The 14,604-nt window shown below is 47.2% G+C and overlaps 1 protein-coding gene across 1 annotated transcript in view; it reads right to left on the bottom strand.

The window, feature by feature from the left end:
• Positions 1-13,505, bottom strand: part of bod1l1 (biorientation of chromosomes in cell division 1-like 1) — a 52,609-nt gene extending 39,104 nt beyond the window's left edge. Inside the window, exon 1 of the mRNA XM_067989574.1 lies at positions 13,315-13,505. Coding sequence (XP_067845675.1) covers positions 13,315-13,431 — 117 coding nt within the window. The 5' untranslated portion in view covers positions 13,432-13,505. The remainder of the gene's footprint in view (positions 1-13,314) is intronic.
• Positions 13,506-14,604: the final 1,099 nt, after the last annotated feature.

Here is a 14,604-nt window from a genome sequence, read left to right as displayed (position 1 = left end):
TTAATCCCATGAGCTTTAATTTTGCTAACATGGTACTTTATCAAATGTCTTTTGAAAGTCGATATACACATCAACCACATTACCCTCATCAACCCTCTCAGTTATATCAAAGAACTCAATCAAGTTAATGAAAACCAATTTTCCTTGAACAAAGACAGTGGGAGAGTCCAAAATGGAGTGCCGTGAATATAAGATAGTCACTAATAAATCCAATAAGGAATTCAGGAGAAACTTCTTGGGGGTGATTTTAAACCACAATAACGGGTAGGTTGGGGGGCGGGTGGGAGTTGAATAGTTGTTTTTTTGTGTCGCGACCGCAACCGAGCTTTATTACCGGGTTTAACGTCGGCGCATAAAAGTACAGGCTTCCCACTGGGAATGCAAAGTCCAAAAATTTTGCGGTTGTGACCCAAAAAAACAACTATTTTCAACTCCCACCCACCCGTTATTGGGGTTTAAAATCAGCCCCTTTACTCAGTGGTAAAAATGTGGAACTCGCTACCACATAGAGTGGTAGAGGTGAATAGCATAGATGCGTTTGAGGGGAAAGCTAGATAAGTACATGAGGGAGAAAGGAATAGAAGGACACACTGATAAGGGGAGATGAACTAGAGTGGGAAGAAGTTCGTGTGGAGCATAAACATCGGCATAGGGCCAAATGGCCTGTTCCTGTGCTGTAAATTATATGTAATTGCTAATCCTCTGATCACGTGCAGCCACTTTTCAGTTATTCCCTTAATGTCATTCTTTTCTAGTTTGAGTAGTTCCACAATGTTCGATCTTATTTGGATTTCTTTGGTATGGCAACTGCTTTTTTTTTTGCATTTCCACACTCTGGTTTCTTTATATCTTGTTCGATTTAACCACCTTCAAGCTCTATTACCTATACATCTAACTCTTACGTACCTTCTAAGTTGCTTACTATATTCTCTTGCTTTCCCCTCATCTTTTGCCATATTAGTTTAAACTCTCCCCGTAAGCTTTGGTTAACTTAACCAGACAGATACTTGTCCCAGCTTTGTTCAGCTAAAGACTGTCCTGTTGGTACAGTTCACTTTTGGGCTAGAAATCTGAACTACTTTCCCTTTTACATTGCTAATAATGCATGTACCTCTCTAATCTGACTGCTCTTATACTGGCCAGCAGGTAACACTGCTAGTAATTCTGAGATTACTACTTTGACATCCTATTTCTTAATCTACTTCCCAACTCCTGAAACACACTGTGGGACCTTATTATTGGTCCCAACCATGATTTCTGGCCACTCCCCCTACCTTTTCAAGAACTCCTTCACCTGCTCAGTGATAGCCTTTTCGCTTGGCACTTGGCTGGGGAGGATGGGCAACACAACATTAGGAATAGTTTTTTTAAAATTCATTCATGGGATGTGGACATCGCTGGCAGGGTCAGCATTTATTGCCTATCCCTAATTGCCCTGGAGAAGTCTGCCATGTGGGACCTTGTCAAAAGCCTTGCTAAAATCCACGTACGCTACATCAAATGCATTACCCTTGTCGACCCTCCTTGTTTCCTGCTCAAAAAATGCGTTCAAGTTAGTCAGACACGACCTTCCCTTAACAAATCCATGCTGACTGTCCTTGATTAACCTGTGCCTTTCTGAACGATGATTTATGCTGTCCCTCAGAATAGATTCCAATAATTTGCCCACCACTGAGGTTAGACTGACTGAACTATAATTACTCGGTTTATCTCTTTTTCCATTTAAGCAACAGTACAACATTAGCAGTCCTCCAATCCTCCAGCACCATGCCTGTAGCCAGGGAGGATCGGAAAATGATGGTCAGAGCCTACGCTATTTCCTCCCTTGCTTCTTTTAACAGCCTGGGATACATTTCATCCAAGCCTGGCCATTTATCTACTTTCAGAGATGCTAAATCCCCTAATACTTCCTCACTCACTATGTTTATTCCATCCAATATTTCACACTCCTACTCAACTACAATCGCTGCATCATCCCCCTCTTTTGTGAAGACAAACGCAAAGTATTCATTAAGACCGATACCCACATCTTCCGCCTCCACACATAGGTTACCTTTTTGGTCTCTAATAGGCCCTACTCTTTCCTTAGTTAGCCTCTTGCTCTTTATGTATTTGTGAAACATTTTGGGGTTTTCCTTAATTTTACTTGCCAGTATTTTTTCATGCCCTCTCTTTGCTTTCCTAATTTCCTTTTTAATTTCACCCCTGCACTTTCTATACACCTTTGGGCTTTCTGCAGTATTGAACGTTCAGTGTCTGACATAAGCTTCCTTTTTTTTTGCCTTAACTTACCCTGTATGCTCCTTGTCATCCAGGGGGCTCTAGATTTGGAAGTCCCACCCTTTTTCTTTGTAGGACCATGTTTATTCTGAACCCCTTGAATGCCTCCCAGTGCTCCGACACTGATTTACCTTCAAGTAGCTGTTTCCAATCCACTTTTGCTAAATCACTTCTCAGCTTAGTAAAATTGGCCTTTCTCCAATTTAGAACTTTTACTCCTGTTCTATCTTTGCCCTTTTCCATAACTATGCTAAATCTAACTGAATAATGATCACTACCACCAAAATGCTCTGCCATTGATACTCTGTCCACCTGCCCAGTTTCACTCTCTAAAACTAAACCCAGAACTGCCACCCCTCTTGTTGGGCTTGTTACATACTGGCTAAGAAACTTTTCCTGAATGTAATTTAATAATCCTCTATACCTTTTGCAGTGATTGTATCCCAATTAATATTAGGGTAGTTGAAATCCCCTATTACTACCCTATTGTTTTTGCACTTCAGAAATTTGCTTACATATTTGCTCTTCTATCTCCCTCTGACTGTTTAGGGGTCTATAGTACACTCCCAACAATGTGACTGTTCTTTAGCTCAACTCTGATGGCCTCATTTGATGATCCTTCTAACAAATCATCCCTCCTCATAGCTGTAATTGTTTCTTTAACCAATATTGCCACCTCCCTCCTTTTTTATCCCCCTCTCTATCTCGTCTGACAATTCTGTAACCAGGAACGTTGAGCTGCCATTCCTGCCCTCGTTTAAGCCATGTTTCAGTAATAGCTAAGATATCATACTTCCACGTGTCTATCTGTGCCCTCAGCTCATCTGCCTTATTCACTATACCCCTTGCAATGAGGTATATACCATTAAGCACTGCCAAACTTTTGTGGTCTAGTTTCTAACCTGTTTCCTCTGCCTTCCAAACTCACTTACTAATTTTCAGCCTTCCATTTCCAGCTCTGCTTCTCTCCCTTCTGAATCTTCGTTCAGGTTCCCAACCCTCTGCCAAGCTAGTTTAAACACTTCCCAACAGCACCAGCAAACCTCCCCACAAGGATATTGGTCCCAGCCCTGTTGAGGTACAACCTGTCCGGCTTGTACAGGTCCAAACTCCCCCAGAACTGGTCTCAATGCCCCAGAAATCTAAAGCACTCCCTCTTGCACCATCTCTCCAGCCATGCATTCATCTGCTCTATCCTCCTATTTCTATACTCACTACCGCGTGGCACTGAGTATGATCCGGAGGTTAATACCTTTGAGGTCCGGCTTCTTAATCTCTTTAACTCCTTAAAATCTGCCTGCAGGACCTCATCCCTCTTTCTACCAATGTCGTTGGTACCGATGTGGACTACAACCTCTGGCTGTTCACCCTCCCGCTCCAGAATGTTCTGCAGCCGCTCAGTGACATCCTTGACCCTGGCAACAGGGAGGCAACATAAAATCATTGAATCACATCTGTGGCAGCAGAAATGCCTGTCTGCTCCCCTAACTATAGAATCCCCTATCACTATCGTTCTCTTGACCTTTCTCCTCTCCCCCTGTGCAGCTGAGCCACCCATGATACTATGATCTTGGCTCTGGCTGCACTCCCCAGGGGAACCCTCTCCCTCACCAGTATTCAGAACTGAATTATGTAATGAGTATTATGTAATGAGACAGGGTTAATTAGTAATCTCACAGTAAGGGATTCTCTGGGGAAGAGTGATCATAATATGATAGGATTTCACATTGAGTTTGAGAATGATGTACTTAAGTCAGAAACCAGAGTCTAAAACTTAAATAAAGCCAATTACATAGGCATGAGGGGCGAGTTGGCTAAGGCAGATTGGGAAACCAAATTGAAGGGTATGACGGTTGAAAAGCAATGGCAAACATTTAAAGAAATATTTCAATATTCTCAACGAATATACATTCCATTGAGAAATAAAAGCTCCATAGGAAGTGATCCACCCAAGGCTAACGAAAGAAGTTAAGGTAAGTATTAGATTAAAAGAAGAGGCCTATAATATTGCCAAGAAGAGTAGTAAACCTGAGGATTGGGAGTTTTAGAAACCAGCAAAAAATTGATGAGAGAAAATAGAATATGAAAGTAAACGAGCAAGAAATATAAAAATGGATCGTAAGAGCTTCTACAAGTATGTAAAAAGGAAGAGAGTAGCAAAAGTAAACGTTGTTCCCTTAGAGGCCGAGACTGGAGAAATTATAATGGGGAATCATGAAATGGCAGATGCATTAAACAAATATTTTGTATCTGTCTTCACAGTGGAAGACACAAAAAATATATCAGAAAGTGTGGGGAACCAAGGGTCAAAGTTTGAGAGTGAGGAACTTAAAGTAATTAATATCAATAGAGAAAAAAATACTTGAGAAACGAATGAGACTAAAAGCTGATGGTCTTCCAAGGATTCTAAAAAAGGTGGCTGGAGAGATAGTGGATGCATTGGTTGTGATCTTTTAAAATTCCCTAGATTCTAGAACAGTCCCAGCAGATTGGAAGGTAGCAAACTGTAACCCCACTATTCAAGAAAGGAGGGAGAAAGAAAACAGGTAACGACAGGCCAGTTAGCCTTTTTTTATTCGTTCATGGGATGTGGGCGTCGCTGGCAAGGCCGGCACTTATTGCCCATCCCTAATTGCCCTCGAGAAGGTGGTGGTGAGCCGCCTTCTTGAACCACTGCAGTCCGTGTGGTGAAGGTTCTCCCACAGTGCTGTTAGGAAGGGAGTTCCAGGATTTTGACCCAGCGACAATGAAGGAACGGTGATATATTTCCAAGTCGGGATGGTGTGTGACTTGGAGGGGAACGTGCAGGTGGGGTTGTTCCCATGTAGTTGCTGCTCTTGTCCTTCTAGTTGGTAGAGGTTGCGGGTTTGGGAGGTGCTGTCAAAGAAGCCTTGGCGAGTTGCTGCAGTGCATCCTGTAGATGGTACACACTGCAGTACACACTGCAGCCACAGTGCGCCGGTGGTGAAGGGAGTGAATGTTTAGGGTGGTGGATGGGGTGCCAATCAAGTGGGCTGCTTTGTCCTGGATGGTGTTGAGCTTCTTGAGTGTTGTTGGAGCTGCACTCATCCAGGCAAGTGGAGAGTATTCCATCACACTCCTGACTTGTGCCTTGTAGATGGTGGAAAGGCTTTGGGGAGTCAGGAGGTGAGTCACTTACCGCAGAATACCCAGCATCTGACCTGCTCTTGTAGCCACTGTATTTGTATGGCTGGTCCAGTTCAGTTTCTGGTCAATGGTGACCCCCAGGATGTTGATGGTGGAGGATTCGGCAATGGTAATGCCGTTGAATGTCAAGGGGAGGTGGTTAGACTCTCTCTTGTTGGAGATGGTCATTGCCTGGCACTTGTCTGGCGCGAATGTTACTTGCCACTTATCAGCCCAAGCCTGGATGTTGTCCAGGTCTTGCTGCATGCAGGCTCGGACTGCTTCATTATCTGAGGGGTTGCGAATGGAACTGAACACTGTGCAATCATCAGCGAACATCCCTATTTCTGACCTTATGATGGAGAGAAGGTCATTGATGAAGCAGCTGAAGATAGTTGGGCCTAGGACACTGCCCTGAGGAACTCCTGCAGCAATGCCCTGGGGCTGAGATGATTGGCCTCCAACAACCACTACCATCTTCCTTTGTGCTGGTATGACTTCAGCCACTGGAGAGTTTTCCCCGATTCCCATTGACCTCAATTTTACTAGGGCTCCTTGGTGCCACACTCAGTCAAATGCTGCCTTGATGTCAAGGGCAGTCACTCTCACCTCACCTCTGGAATTCAGCTCTTTTGCCCATGTTTGGACCAAGGCTGTAATGAGGTCTGGAGCCGAGTGGTTCTGGCGGAACCCAAACTGAGCATCGGTGAGCAGGTTATTGGTGAGTAAGTGCCGCTTGATAGCACTGTCGACGACACCTTCCATCACTTTGCTGATGATTGAGAGTAGACTGATGGGGCGGTAATTGGCGGATTGGATTTGTCCTGCTTTTTGTGGACAGGACATACCTGGGCAATTTTCCACATTGTCGGGTTGCCCAATATCAGTCGTCAGGAAAATACTGGAATCCATTATTAATGAAGTGGTAAGAGGGCACTTAGAACATCATAATATGATTAGGCAAAGTCAACATGGTTTTATAAAAGGGAAATTGTGTTTGACAAATTTATTAGAGTTTTTTGAGGATATAACAAGCAGAGTAGGTAAAGGGGAACCAGTGAGTGTCGTATATTTGGATTTTCAAAAGGCATTCGATAAGGTGCCACATAAAAGGTTGTTACACAAGATAAGGGCTCAATTAGCATGGATAGACAATTGTTTATCGGACAGGAAACAGAGTAGGGATACACGGGTCATTTTCAGGTTGGCAGGCTGTAAGTAGTGGGGTGCCGCAAGGATCGGTGCATGCGCCTCAGCTATTTACAATCTTTATTAATGATTTAGATAAAGGGAACGAGTGTAATGTATCCAAGTTTGCTGATGATACAAAGCTAGATGGGAAAGTAAGCTGTGAGGAGGACACAGAGTCTGCAAAGGGATATAGACAGGTTAAGTGAGTGGGCAAGGTGGTGGCAGGTGGAGTAACAAACAGGAGTGAAGTCACAGGGGAGCAGGTAGGTGATTGGCACGTAAGTGTTACAGCTGCTTTTTGTCCCTCCGAGTTAGGGAATTGGGTAAAATTAAAAAGCTGGGAGCGTTAGAAGAAAGCTTAAACTAGTTTATTAACTAGAGTAATAAAACTATAAATAACCGGTTTTAAAGCTTGATTTGCTTTAGTTTAGTTAATAATCTAAAAACAGAGGCATGGCAGGGCAGCTCAGACCCGTGGAATGCACAGCCTGTGCCATGAGTGAACTCTACGACGCTTCCCGTGTCCTGGACAACCACATGTGCAGGAAGGGTAGTCGGCTGGAGGAGCTCGAGCTCCAGGTTTCGGAGCTTGAGCAGCAGCCGGCATCACTGCAGTGCATCCGCAAGGCTGAGAGTTTTGTGGATAGTACGTTTCAGGAGGTGGTCACCCCACAGCTTAAGAGAGTTAGGGCAGAGAGGGACTGGGTGACCGCCAGACAGACAAGGAGGACCAGGCAGATAATTCAGGAGTCCCCTGAGGGCATCTCACTCTCTAACCAGTATTCAGTTCTCATATGTACAGTGGGGGAGGAGACATGTCAGGAGAGCAACAGTGGTAGGAGATTCCATAGTTGGGGGAGCAGACAGGTGTTTCTGCAGCCGCAGGCCAGGATGGTATGTTGCATGGGTCATGGATGTCACTGAGCAGCTGCAGAACATTCGGGGGGGTGGGGGTGAACAGCCTGTGGTCGTGGTCCATATCGGGACCAACGACATAGGTAGAAAGAGGGATGAGGTCCTGCAGGCAGAGTTTAAGGAGTTAGGAAAGAGATTAAAAAGCAGGACCTCAAAGGTAGTAATCTCCAGATTACTCCCAGTGCCACAAGTTAGTGAGAATAGAAATGGAAGGATAGAGCAGATGAATGCATGGCTGCAAAGGTGGTGCAATGGGGAGGGCTTTACATTCTTGGGGCATTGGGACCGGTTCTGGGGGAGGTGGGACCTGTACAAGCCGGACGGGTCGCACCTCAACAGGGCCGGGACCAATATCCTTGCGGGGAGGTTCACTAGTGCTATCGGGGAGGGTTTAAACTAGCTTGGTGGGGGATAGGAACCTGAGTGTGGAGTCACATGAGATAAAGTCAGAACTGGAAATGGAAGGCAGAAAATTAGTGAGTCTGGAAGACAGAGGGAACAAAGGTTAGAAAATAAACAACAGGAGTTTGGCAGTCCTTAAATGTATTTACCTCAATGCAAGGAGTATAGGAAATAAGGCGGATGAGCTGAGGGCACAGATAGACACGTGGCAGTATGATATCTTAACTATTACAGAAACATGGCTTAAAGAGGGGCAGGACTAGCAGCAGAACGTCCCTGGTTACAGGGTTTTTAGACGCGATAGAGAGAGGGATAAAAAATGGAGGAGGGGGTGGCAATTTTGGTTAAGGAAACAATTACAGTTGTGAGGAGGGATGATATTTTAGAAGGAGCATCAAATGAGGCCTCATGGGTTGAGCTAAAGAACAATAAAGGGGCAGTCACACTACTGGGAATGCACTATTGACCACCAGTCAGAGGGAGATAGAGAAGCAAATATGTAGGCAAATTTCTGAGAAGTGCAAAAACAATAGGGCAGTGATAGTAGAGGATTTCAACTATCCTAATATTAACTTGGATACAAACAGTGTGAATGGTATAGAGGGCGCAGATTTCTTGAACTGCATAGAGGAATTTTTTTAGCCAATATATAGCAAACCCAACGAGAGGGGGGCAGTTCTGGATTTAGTTCCAGGAAATGAAGAGGGGCAGGTGAAAGAAGTAGCAGTGGGAGAGCATTTTGGTGGTAGTGATCATAATACAGTTAGTTTTAGCATAGTTATGGAAAAGGACAAAGACAGAACAGGAGTTCAAGTTTTCAATTGGGGAAAGGCCAATTTTACTAAACTGAGAAGTGATTTAGCAGAAGTAAACTGGAAACAGCTACTTGAAGGTAAATCAGTGTCAGAGCAGTGGGAGACATTCAAAGGAGTGATTCAAGGGGTTCAGGGTAAACATGTTCCCACAAAGAAAAAGGGAGGCGCTGCCAAATCTAGAGCCCCCGGATGTCAAGAACCATTCAGGGTAAGATAAGGCAAAAAAGAAAGCCTATGATAAGACACCGGGAACTCAATACCACGGAAAGCTTAGAGGACTATACAAAATGCAGCGGTGAAGTTAAAAAGGAAACTAGGAAAGCAAAGAGAGGACATGAAAAAATATTAGCAGGTAAAATCAAAGAAAACCCAAAAATGTTTTATAAATACATCAAGAGCAAGAGGATAACTAAGGAAAGAGTAGGGACTATTTAAGAGTCCAAAAAGGTAAACTATGTGTGGAAGTGGAAGATGTGGGTATGGTTCTTAATGAATACTTTGCATCAGTCTTCACAAAGGTGAGGGATAATGCAGGGATTGCAGTTAAGGAGGAGGAGTGTGAAATATTGGATGGGATAAACATAGTGAGTGAGGAAGTATTAAGAGGATTAGCATCTTTGAAAGTGGATAAATTACCAGGGCCAGATGAAAAGTATCCCAGGCTGTTAAAAGAAGCCAGGGAATAAATAGCAGAGGCTTTAACAATCATTTTCCAACTTCACTGGATTCAGGCGTAGTGCCAGAGGATTGGAGGACTGCTAATGTTGTACTGTTGTTTAAAAAGGGAGCGAAGGATAGACCGAGTAATTACAGGCCAGTCAGCCTAATCTTGACGGTGGGCAAATTATTGGAATCAATTCTGAGGGACAGGAAGAACTGTCACTTAGAAAGGCATGGACTAATCAAGAACAGTCAGCACGGATTTGTTAAGGGGAGGTTGTGTCTGACTAACTTGATTGAATTTTTCGAGGAGGTGACAAGGAGGATCGATGAGGGTAGCAACTGATGTCGTCTACATGGATTTTAGCAAGGCTTTTGACAAGTCCCACATCCCACAAGCTGTACACTGCAGGAAGATATCAATGGACTGGTCAGATGGGCAGAAAAGTGGCAAATGGAGTTCAATCTGGAGAAGTGTGGGGTAATGCATTTGGGGAGAGCAAACAAGGCAAGGGAATACACAATAAATGGGAGGATACAGAGAGGTGTAGAGGAAGTGAGGGACCTTGGAGTGCATGTCCACAGATCCCTGAAGGTAGCAAGACAGTTACATAAGGTGGTTAAGAAGGCATATGGAATGCTTTCCTTTATTAGCCGAGGCATAGAATATAAAAGCAGGGATGTTATGCTGGAACTGTATAAAACACTAGTTAGGCCACAGCTTGAGTATTGCGCACAGTTCTGGTCACATTACAGGAAGGATGTAATTGCACTAGAAAGGTTGCAGAGGAGATTTACAAGGATGTTGCCAAGACTGGAGAATTTTAGCTATGATGACAGATCGGATAGGCTGGGGTTGTTTTCCTTGGAACAAAGGAGGCTGAGGGTGATTTGATTTGAGGTGTACAAAATTATGAGGGCCTAGATAGAGTGGATAGGAAGGACCTATTTTCCTTAGCGGAGAGGTCAATAACCAGTGAGCATAGATTTAAAGTGATTGGTAGAAGGATTAGAGCAGAAATTAGGAAAATTGTTTTCACCTAGAGGGTGGTAGGGGTCTGGAACTCACTGCCTGAGAGGGTGGTAGAGGCAGAAACCCTCAACACAATTAAAAAAATACTTGGATGTGCACCTGAAGACCCATGACCTGCAGGGCGACAGACATAACGTGGGAAAGTGGAATTAGGCTGGGTGGCTCGTTTCCCAGATGGCGCGGACACGATGGGCCGAATGGCCTCCTTCTGTGCCATAAATTTTCTATGATAATGTGGGGAAATTTGAGGTTACTCACTTTGGTAGGATAAACAGAAAAAACAATATTTTTTAAATGGTGAGTAACTATTAAATGTTGGTGTTCAGAGAGACTTGGGTGTCCTCGTACAAGAAACACAAAAAGTTAGCATGCAGGTACAGCAAGCAATTAGGAAAGCAAATTAAGTGTTGGCCTTTATTGCAAGGAAGTTGGAGTACAAAAGTAAGGAAGCCTTACTACAATTGTACAGGGCTTTGGTGAGACCACACCTGGAGTACTGTGTACAGTTTTGGTCTCCTTATCTAAGGAGGGATATACTTGCCTTAGAGATGGTGCAGCAAAGGTTCACTAGATTGATTCCTGGGATGAGAGGGTTATCCCATGAGGCGAGGTTGAGCACAATGGGCCTATATTCTCTGGAGTTTAGAAGAATGAGAGGTGATCTCATTGAAACATGTAAGATTATGAGGGGTCTTGACAGGGTAGATGTCGAGAGGTTGTTTCCCAGTCTAGAACTAGGGGCATTGTCGCAGGATAAGGGATCAGCCATTTAAGTCTGAGGTGAGGAGGTATTTCTTCACTCAGAGGGCTGTGAATCTTTGGAATTCTCTACCCCAGAGGGCTGTGGATGCTGAGCCATTGAATATAGTCCCTCCATCATAAGGTCAGATGAAGATGTTCGCTGATGATTGCACAGTGTTCAGTTCCATTCACACCCCCTCAGATAATGAAGCATTACATGCCCGCATGCAGCAACACCTGGACAACATCCAGGCTTGGGCTCATAAGTGGCAAGTAACATTCGTGCCAGACAAGTGCCAGGCAACGACCATCTCCAACAAGAAAGAGTCCAACCACCTCCCCTTGACATTCAACGGCATTACCATCGCCGAATCCCCCACCATTAACATGCTGGGGGTCACCATTGACCAGAAGCTTAACTGGACCAGCCACATAAATACTGTGACTACAAGAGCAGGTCAGAGGCTGGGTATTCTGCAGTGAGTTACTCACCTCCTGACTCCCCAAAGCCTTTCCACCATCTACAAGGCACAAGTCAGGAGTGTGATGAAATACTCTCCACTTGCCTGGATGAGTGCAGCTCCAACAACACAAGAAGCTCGACACCATCCAGGACAAAGCAGCCCGCTTGATTGGCACCCCATCCACCACCCTAAACATTCACTCCCTTCACCACCGGCGCACTGTGGCTGCAGTGTGTACCATCCACAGGATGCACTGCAGCAACTCGCCAAGGCTTCTTTGACAGCAGCTTCTAAACCCGCGACGTCTACCACCTAGAAGGACAAGAGCAGCAGGCACATGGGAGCAACACCACCTGCACGTTCCCCTCCAAGTCACACACCATCCCGACTTGGAAATATATCGCCGTTCCTTCATTGTCGCTGGGTCAAAACCCTGGAACTCCCTTCCTAACAGCACTGTGGGAGAACCTTCACCACACGGACTGCAGCGGTTCAAGAATGCGGCTCACCACCACCTTCTCGAGGGCAATTAGGGATGGGCAATAAATGCTGGCCTTGCCAGCGATGCCCACATCCCATGATTTTTTTTTTATTCGTTCAAGGCTGAGAAAGACAAATTTCTGGACATTAGGAGAATCAAGCGATATGGGGATCGGGCAGGAAAGTGGAAGATCAGCCATGGTCTGATTGAATGGCAGAGCAGGCTCGAGAGGTCTTGTGGCCGACTCCTGCTCCTATTTCTTATGAATACCGGTTAGAGAGTGAGATGCCCTCAGGGGATTTCTGCACTACCTGCCTGGTCCTCCTTGTCTGTCTGGCGGTCACCCAGTCCCTCTTTGCCTGCACTTTAAGCTGCGGGGTGACCACCTCCTGAAACGTGCTACCCACGTAGATCTCGGTCTCGCGGACGCACTGCAGTGACGCCAGCTGTTGCTCAAGCTCCGAAACCCAGAGCTCAAGCTCCGCCAGCTGGCGACACTTCCTGCACCTGCTTGGTCAGAGATGGGTTTCAAGGAGCATCTTACAGAAGCAGCTAGGGGGGTTTTTTTTTTTGGTTTACCGATCTGCCTCTCTACCTAACAAAAACCTCTCAGTTTTGAGGGCTCCAATTGAGCCAACATCAACAGACATTTGAAGGAATGTTTTTTCAGATTACCACCACCCTGTGTGGAAAAAGTGCTTCCGGATTTCACTACTGAAACTAGCTCTAATTTTAAGGTTATGACCCCTTGTTCTGGTTTCCTGCTCGTCTCCTCATTGAATCCCCCACGACCACCGTGGTTGGGGGGGGGGGGGGAGGAGGAGGAGGGGGGTAAGAGAAGAACTCGCGACTGTTCCCTCCGCCACAGAGCGGCCCCACACCGGCCGGGACTTCTGACCCAGCCGTGGGGGGGGGGGGGGGGGGGGTCGAGCCCCCCGGGGCGCTGCCGGCTGCTCTGCCCGGATCGGCGGACGCGCGATGAATACTCGATCCCGTCCGTCGCTTCAGCGAGGGGCCGAGTCCGGCGGCGGGCAGCGAAGTCGCCGGGCACCCGCTGCCCACGGCCCGGCTCGGCCCGGCTCGGGTCCGCGAGCGCCGGAGTCTGCAGCCCCCAACCGACCCCGCCGGTCAGTCCAACAGCAAGCCCGCGGCTCCAGGCCACAAGCCTCGCTCCCTTTCTTTTACCTTGGTGTCCACGTCGGCCAGGCAGTCGCGGCGGAACTGATCGAAGAGGCCCTGGTTTTTGAGGTGATTGACAATCATGGAGACGAGTTTGGGGTCTCCCGGCGCCAGAGCCGCCATCGCACCGACCGACCGGACTCACTCGGCAACGGCAGGCGACGCGCGCTCACAGCAAACAGTGCGCAGGGAATCATGGGACCGCAGACATCACTTCCGCCTTCAGCCTCCTGGTCACGTGACCTCCGGGGACTGTTTCCCGCCCCCGGAACAAGGTTCAGAGCATGTCCACACTGCGCATGCTCAAAGGGGTCCGGACAGATCAGTGGGCAGAGTGAGAACAGGGAGAGGGTGATCAGGGAGAGGGAGTAGGGGAGGGAGATCAGGGAGAGGGAGAGGAGGAGAGAGGGAGATCAGGGAGAGGGAGGAGGAGAGAGGGAGGATCAGAGAGAGGGAGGAGGAGAGAGGGAGATCAGGGAGAGGGAGATCAGAGAGAGGGAGGAGGAGAGAGGGAGATCAGGGAGAGGGAGTAGGGGAGGGAGATCAGGGGAGAGGGAGGAGGAGAGAGGGAGATCAGAGAGAGGGAGGAGGAGAGAGGGAGATCAGGGAGAGGGAGATCAGAGAGAGGGAGGAGGAGAGAGGGAGATCAGGGAGGAAGGGAGATCAGGGAGAGGGAGTAGGGGAGGGAGATCAGGGAGAGGGAGGAGGAGAGAGGGGAGATCAGGGAGAGGGAGGAGGAGAGAGGGAGATCAGAGAGAGGGAGGAGGAGAGAGGGAGATCAGGGGAGAGGGTGATCAGGGAGAGGGAGGAGGAGAGAGGGAGATCAGAGAGAGGGAGGAGGAGAGAGGGAGATCAGGGAGAGGGAGATCAGGGAGAGGGTGATCAGGGAGAGGGAGGAGGAGAGAGGGAGATCAGAGAGAGGGAGGAGGAGAGAGGGAGATCAGGGAGAGGGGAGATCAGAGAGAGGGAGATCAGGGAGAGGGAGTAGGGGAGGGAGATCAGGGAGAGGGAGGAGGAGAGAGGGAGATCAGAGAGAGGGAGGAGGAGAGAGGGAGATCAGGGAGAGGGGAGATCAGAGAGAGGGAGATCAGGGAGAGGGAGTAGGGGAGGGAGATCAGGGAGAGGGAGAGGGAGGAGGAGAGAGGGAGATCAGGGAGAGGGTGATCAGGGAGAGGGAGTAGGGGAGGGAGATCAGGGAGAGGGAGGAGGAGGAGAGAGGGAGATCAGGGAGAGGGTGATCAGGGAGAGGGAGTAGGGGAGGGAGATCAGGGAGAGGGAGGAGGAGAGAGGGAGATC

The sequence above is a fragment of the Heptranchias perlo genome, chromosome 1 (genome assembly GCF_035084215.1).
Source record: "Heptranchias perlo isolate sHepPer1 chromosome 1, sHepPer1.hap1, whole genome shotgun sequence".
NCBI lineage: Eukaryota > Metazoa > Chordata > Chondrichthyes > Hexanchiformes > Hexanchidae > Heptranchias > Heptranchias perlo.
The sequence above is the reverse complement of the archived record's forward strand: the minus strand, read 5'-3'. Positions and strand labels throughout refer to the sequence as shown.